General features: G+C 40.3%; 1 protein-coding gene across 3 annotated transcripts in view; it reads left to right on the plus strand.

Moving 5' to 3' along the window:
* Positions 1-7,500, plus strand: part of LOC138017011 (retinol dehydrogenase 5-like) — a 33,107-nt gene that overhangs the window by 23,383 nt on the left and 2,224 nt on the right. For all 3 annotated transcript variants that reach the window (XM_068864214.1, XM_068864212.1, XM_068864213.1), the window contains 3 exons: positions 1,526-1,905; positions 5,834-6,016; positions 6,652-6,891. In XM_068864214.1, the coding sequence (XP_068720315.1) occupies positions 1,526-1,905; positions 5,834-6,016; positions 6,652-6,891 (803 nt within the window). The remainder of the gene's footprint in view (positions 1-1,525; positions 1,906-5,833; positions 6,017-6,651; positions 6,892-7,500) is intronic.

The following is a 7,500-nucleotide window of genomic DNA, read 5'->3' on the forward strand; positions in this document are numbered from 1 at the left end:
TCTTCGAGCATAAGCAAGGCAAAACAATTCATTGCCCTCTCACTACATGTATTCAGTTTAGCGGCAACAAAATGCTTCAAATACTTGAATTGTTTCGTCATCATGGATAATATCAGTGACAATTCACTACAATTTCTGCGTAGAGGAAGCGGAAATGCTTCTCAAAATAAACTTATCCGCCTGTTTGAAGGATCATGTGTCGGCGGAGTGTTTTAAGGACATAAAAGGGCTCTAGCTGTTTCATCAACAGAGCTTTAGTAAGAGCTAAGAACAAAAACCACTTTCATTATCGAACAGAACAATCATGCTGGGAACACACAGCAAATTCTACGAAAGGTATGCTATTGATTTCTCGATTGCTTGTTTTCTCTTAGAGTTTAACATGCACTAAGAAGTGAGAAAAGTCTCTATTTTTTACTTCATTTGTCGAAGTCGGGTCTTGAAGGCAATTCGCTTTAGTCCAGAATTTGCCCATACCATCCACAAACAATAGTACCTGAACTCGGAGCGACCACATTCAGTGACAATTCAATGCTATCGGAGGCCAACATGCTGTCGGTTGTGGACGTGGCGTTGAAACGATATATCTTTCATCTTAAAGTCGAATCGAGATAGGCTTACAGTCTTGCACATCCGACAATATTAATTTATTCAAAGCTAACTTCTAGTTTTAGAGATGAAGTTATGAGGCTTTCAGAATATCATAACAATTGCTCCATGTAATTCGGAGTTATTGCACTATTGAGGTCAAAATTGACTCGAGATCGATGCGGTTTTCTCAAAATGTTGCTATGCCCTAATTTAGGGCTCAGAAAGCCCTTTTCAAGTTCGCGTTTACGCATTCATTCTGAGATTTGTTATCAGAGTAACTAATCTAGCATTTGTTTTTAATATTTCGATCTCGGATCCTTGTCGAAATTATTCTTCCATGGGGTCTTAAAGCTCCGAACCATTCAAATCCAATTACGCGACGAGTGTTAAATTACGAGGAAGGAGGAAAAAGGCGATTTGTAGTCGGAAAGAGTTTGACAAGGTGAGATGATAACCTGCCAAAATAAATCACTGAAATGAAAGCCAAACAAAATGAGGAAATTGTTTTTGGACCGTGTTCGTAGTCAAACCAACCGTTGAAAATTTACAGGCACTTCTTTGAAAACTCAGCAAGGTGCGACTTTGCCCTAACTCAGATTTGGTTAATACATGACCCCAACCCCAGCGTGCAGCGAAATTGTTCAGTTTACTGTCAATAACAGGATGTATTTATTGTATTTAAAACCAAGGATGAAAACTTCAGGTATATTGGGGTCGAGGTTAACAGTAAGCTCTTATTAAAGCGTGAACGTGCATTGATGTACAACTATCTAGCGAGCAAATAAGGCAATTAACAATTGGTGTTGAATTCCGTTCATGTGATGATGACCTTGCCGACGCAAATTCATTAACGACGCTAAGTGTTTTCACAGACTTTGTTCATGAAGGATTATTCACTTTTTACTTGACACAGTCATTGTATCCCTTTTTGCAGAGCGGCAACAGTTTACTCGCAATTCAGCATGGTAGATGGAGACCAACTTAGCTTTCTCTCTGCGGCATCGCTTGCATTTCTGGCCCTCAGTGTATGGTTTGTAATCAAGCGACTTTACATGCGGGATCGTCTTTTGCAAGATTTTCACCATAAGTACGTCCTTTTAACCGGCTGTGATTCCGGCTTCGGCAGAGCAACAGCTCAACGCCTCGATCAGTTGGGGTTTCATGTGTTCGCAACATGTTTAACGAAAAAGGGACAAGACGAAATAACCAGCTTGTGTAGCGAGCGTTTGCGAGCGTTCCATTTAGATGTCACAGACTCGAAAGAAATCAAAGACGCCCTTCAGTTTGTGAGGCAAAACTTGCCGGCGAACACAGGTACAGTATCCATTATCTTTAACTATAAGGTGTCCGAGGTGTACTCCTGACTAAATGAATGAAAGTGTTTTTCTCAAAATTTTACCTAATTTATAATGAGATGAGCCATAAAAGAAACTGAACTCCGCAATCGTGTTCGAATCGCTGAAAAATAAAACCCGTCCACCGAATGAGAAGCGGTTAAAAAAGTGACTGCTTATAAATAAACAACGAATGCAAAAAACAAAATAAACAAACTTATCCCAATGTGATTATCAATTTTTTTAATCGATCAGGGAAGATAAAGTTTCCTTTATTCTGAAGAACAATGAGTGGTCTCGATTGCTCTCAAAATAGACCAAAGCTTTCCACTCTGAACTGAGATTTGAAGGGAGATTTGAAGGCGAACGTAACGGAAGTTTCGCAATTCTGACTGTTAAGATACGATTATCCATTAAGAAATAATCCTCTCTTCTTTGAGGTATGACTCGAAAGTAAACAATCCGGAGAAACAGAGATCAAACGTTAAATAAGTTAAACGTTTATACGTTTATTTCAGTTTTTAAGGGTCAAACGAGTGAAAGCGAAATTGCACACTGCGATGTCACTTTGTGAAATTTTTGCTATGAATTCAATTTCATGACTACGAGCCGAAATCGAAGGCTAGTCCATTTTACGTTCCCCGCATTTGTCAACGGTAAGCGTTCTTTTGCAAGCGTTTTTCGCTCGAAGCGGTTCTCTGAAGTTAACGAACTCAGCAAAATTTCTCGCGTGACTAAGTTACATAACTCCAGACGACATGAAGGTGAAACAAGTAGCAATTTCCTAAATAAGCAAAACGGAATTCGCAGTTCGCTTTTTAAAGTCTCCCTCAAAAAAAGAAAAAAAAATGCAAAATGCCGCTAGTTCCTGCGCGTGTAACATGTCTTATCTTTGAACAGAAATTTAAAAAATTCCATTCTTGATAAACCTCTTCGGAAAATTATCACCTCACGATATTTAATGGTCCGGTCATCAGGAGATTATTATCTTCTTCGTCAAGTTTCTTAGACTAAAAAGCGTTTCAGTTTGTTTATTTTCATTTTTCGATTGTTCGTTTTACCGAGAGTATGGACTAGGGATCTTGTGGAAACGAGTTTCAAAACCGCATATTGTTCTTCCATTTTGGTGGTCTTGTAAATCGGAAACACGAATCTCGAAGATGTCAGTGTGTCTAAAAAGATCAATTGCTGATTTTAGCCAGAGTTAATTTAACTCTGTTTTAGCTGACCTTATTGCCAGATAAAATTAAACCTAACAGCGTTAGAGTTGAAAAAAAAAGTTTTAGAGGAAATTATCATTTTAAAATACTGCCCTCAAACATTCTGTACTCCAAAATCAAAGCCAGCTTGAAAAATCACAGAGTTATGCACTTGTCCTCGGCGTCCCCGAGGGGGGGGACCCCGGGCTGATGTGGGGCCTTTGCTAATTGTGCATTTCAAAGTTCTTGTATTTCCCCACCCGTGGGGGATTTTTTTCTTGCAAAGTCCCCAGTATTTGGCGAAGCCAAGCACCCAACTGGATTTGAAGATGCACTTCAGAACTTTATTTTGGTTCTTTGAACAGTTAGCAAACACTCGGACTTTGCATTCTGATGAAAATGGAACTTGAATTATTTTTTCTTGAAAACAGAACAATTGAGAAAGACCATCCCAAGTTGATCAAAGCGGTATTTAAGCGATACCGCTTCTATTGTGTCACTAACAAAAGACGACCTGTTGACCTTTAACAGTGACAAGGAATTTTAAAGTTGCTTAGGCCTACAAATACGTACAAATTTTTGACGGATGGTCTGTTTGATAGACAAAAAACAATGGATCTTAAACATACCTTCTTCGTCTCCTCCGCCATCTTGCCATCGATCGAGCGAACAATCGATCGTTTCCAATCTCCTCTCAGTTGAACAGAATCCCACATTCTCCCCGAGAGTAGGGCATTCAAAAATCTAAGTCCCCACTTTTCCCCCACCACAAAGGGCAGAAATTTGTTGCAAAGTCCCCATAAAGTTCCCGTATTCCCCCACATCAGCCCGGGGTCCCCCCCTCGGGGAAGCCGATGACAAGTGCATTAAAGTGGCTCTGGATCCGCTCCATAGAATGAGTTTAAAGGAGAACTGAAGGCCAAAATCAGCAATTTTTCCAACATTTTGTTTGGAAAGCCTAACAAAAGTAAAGATAAGTATGTGGCGTTATTTCTTCTCGTTTTCTGTTTTTCGCGAGAAAATTACGTTCGAAGTTGGACTTTTCCCGCTGTTTCTGCCTTTTCAGTGCGGGCTCAAAAAACAACAACAATAAACTAAATCAGCGCCCTGCTGTCACGTATGATATGGGGAACAGAGATTTTGTGATCAAGAGAAACAAGTGCTGCTGTGCTTCGTTATTTTGCTGTGTCTTCGTGGACTCAATATTCACGCCAAACATCAGTCACTGCTTCTAGATGGGGCGCTCTTGCATGTCTTCCCCATATCTTACGTCATAAGCTGCAAAAGTGACCGCTGATTCCTCCATTCTGAGCCGCAATGCTGATGGCCCAAAATCGGAATAGAAGCATTTTTTTTTAGGCCGAAAAACGTCGGATATGCCGGAAAAAAAGTTGAAAACATTATTGTGCATGGTCTAAAGTGTGAATAAAAAATGCTTATTTTTTTGCCTTCAGTTCCCTTTTAAACTTTGCAGAAAGTTTCATCTTGCCTTGCTGACCAATTTTCCGGCAATAAACAATGGGGATCACCGAGTTCGTTTTTGAGATACGAGCAACTTAAGACAAAGTAAAGGGTGTTAAAACTAGTTTACCTAAATGGTAGAAATACTGTGGAGGGGAATGGAGATGTTCAGTTATGCTTGCAGTAATTTAGCGACGGTTCTTGCGTCACAGTTGCGTGGAATTGAAGGGAGCTTTTAACAGGTCTTGAGCAGTACAAAACCTGGACCCCCCCTCCCCCACCGGTGCTCCTTCTAGACCCCCACTCGAGAGAGGAAAGAAAACAATAGATGGTTTTCGTAGTGTCGTCATCAAATTCTAAAATAAAAATCTCAAGGTCTTCTGAATTTTGACCTAAAGGAAATTGAAGATGACCTAGAAATAAATCTTTTTTCAAGTTTCCAGTTCCGTGACGTCTTTCGTTTCGAAAATGCAGCATTTTTAAATTTCAGAATTGTCACCTTGCTTGAGACCATGATCCAAAGCTATTTGATTGAAAAAAATATCCATTCCTATGAATCTCAGCAGTTTGAGAGTTTCAAGTACATTAGGAGATGTGTTCATACACATGTCCTTCATCTCATGAGCGAAAGACTTTCATCACAAAGTGTACTCCAGATGTTTTCGTTGATTACCGGCCGCAATATTTGTGGACCGCATGGCGTCCCAAAAAACGCTTCGACAAATAACTCAGAAACGATGTACCGCACAGACCTGAGAATTGGAGAGGTGGTTAAAAGATTTCAATTGTTTCCTACAACATTCCAAGTTCTTGGCCTTTGTCATTGAACGATTTGTAATTATTTTTTTTGTTGCGTGACAGTGGAACTATCTATCGTTTGAGGATACGATTAGATCTGATACCTGATAGCAGATTCTTATTCTTGGGTAATGGACTAAGTTTTTTTTCTCCATCAGAGGTGATTAGTTTTTAAAATCTGGCAGAGACCACCGTCCTTGCATGCGAAATGTTCACTTTCGGTTCCTGTCAGCGTCTCAAAAGGAGGATCTTTTTGTCCTATATAGTATCTTAGGGAGGCTGGTTTAGAAGCTTTTCAATTCCAATGCTGTAAACTTGCTGTGATATAGTGTCTTGATTTCTCATTGTATTGCTAGACCTTGAAAGATCGGGGTACGAGATTAACCTAATGGTAATTGTTTACATGCAAGAATGTGTAAATAATTGACCGCCTATCATTTTATCACACAGGTCTGTGGGGCTTGATAAACAACGCTGGAATTGCAAAAGTTGGTCCAATCGAGTGGCAGACAGTGGATGAGTACAAACGCGTAGCGGACGTTAACCTATGGGGACTAATTGATGTCACCAAGGCGTTTTTGCCGTTAATCAAGATGGCAAAAGGGCGTGTTATAAACATCGCAAGTATAGGAGGTAAATAAACCCCTTGCACTTTTCTACACGATCATCCTACGACTCGAACATGGCCAACTTGAAAACCTCAGTTCCTGTCCTTTTATAGCATTAATTTAGTCTTGTTTTTCCGGGACAGAGAAGCCTAGTGCTATCCCTGGATGTAAAACGTAAGAGTATGGAAGTGTTTTCTTTATAAGGGAGTGCACTTTGCAATCAGCAATCAGACAGTTCACAGACACTCCATTTCGTTGATATTCTGAAAGCAACATGGCGAACGAAACATAACAAGCAAACTAAGAGTTTTACGAATATGGTGTAGAACCCCATCTGGCGGGAAAACAACCAGATGAGCATTTACAAAGCGCTTGTAGCTCCGCCCGCAAAAATACTCACTCAGTGCCCCCCAAACAACTGAGCCTGATCGCAAGCTAAATCGAACCGTGGCTAAGGAGTTGGATGTTACGCAATGCGTACATATTCACGTGCATAGGACGACATTTGAAAGAAAGTTTTTCCCAGAGTAACATTACGTGGTCTGAAATGGGAAAACAAAATGTACAAGCTAAAAAGGTCTATTCATAATCTTGCTTACCAGATCCGACATACTCATAAACAGAAGACGATCGTGATGATGTTGTTGCTTTCGATTTTAGGTCGAGCATGTCTACCTCACGCCTCAGCTTATTCCATTTCCAAATTTGGAGTTGAAGCATTCTCCGACGCGCTCCGACGCGAACTAAGTATGAGTGGTGTCCAGGTCAGCGTCATAGAGCCTGGCTTCTTCAAAACAAATATCACAAATAAGGAAAACTTACGAGGGCTTTGGAAAGATCTCTGGGCCAAGCTCGATCCAAGCTTGATGGAAGAATATGGATATGACTTCTATCAAACAAGTAAGACTCTGAAAAAAATATTATTGGCATTATATCTGACCTTTTCCGATGAAATCATTGAAATCTGTCGATTGTTCTGTGTCATGCCGCGACACCTTACTAGTCAGTGCGAAAGTGGACCGCTCAGCCATGGGAACAACCGATAAAAGTAACCTTTGCAGCATAATAGCTTTAAACAGCATCCCATGACGAGGAATGTACAACTTCATTGTATTTGTAGAACGGCGTTTTTATAGACAGAGTTATTTTTAGCTTGATTTTCCCGCGAATGCCGAAACCAGACCTTTCCAGCTAATCACAAGTCTTGCATGAGAAATTATTACCCCCGCGATTGAAAATGGTCACTCGCGCAATCCAGATTTTATTTAAGAAGTCGTCTGAAAACAGCTTGATCTTTGAAAATGCCGTTACATAGACCTAGTACTGGAGTTGTAGGGTAATGGTTATAGGTTACTACTAAAAAAAAATAATTGTTATGAGACACAGGAACTCGCTTTTTAATGTTAGCGGACCATACTGACGAGTAAGGCCCACTAAATTGACCAGTCACAGCATAGTTAATAGAGGGCACTGGTTTTGAAGCTCGGCAAACATCAGAGCAGCAAACAA

The sequence above is a fragment of the Montipora capricornis genome, chromosome 9 (genome assembly GCF_036669925.1).
Source record: "Montipora capricornis isolate CH-2021 chromosome 9, ASM3666992v2, whole genome shotgun sequence".
Taxonomy (NCBI): Eukaryota; Metazoa; Cnidaria; class Anthozoa; order Scleractinia; family Acroporidae; genus Montipora; species Montipora capricornis.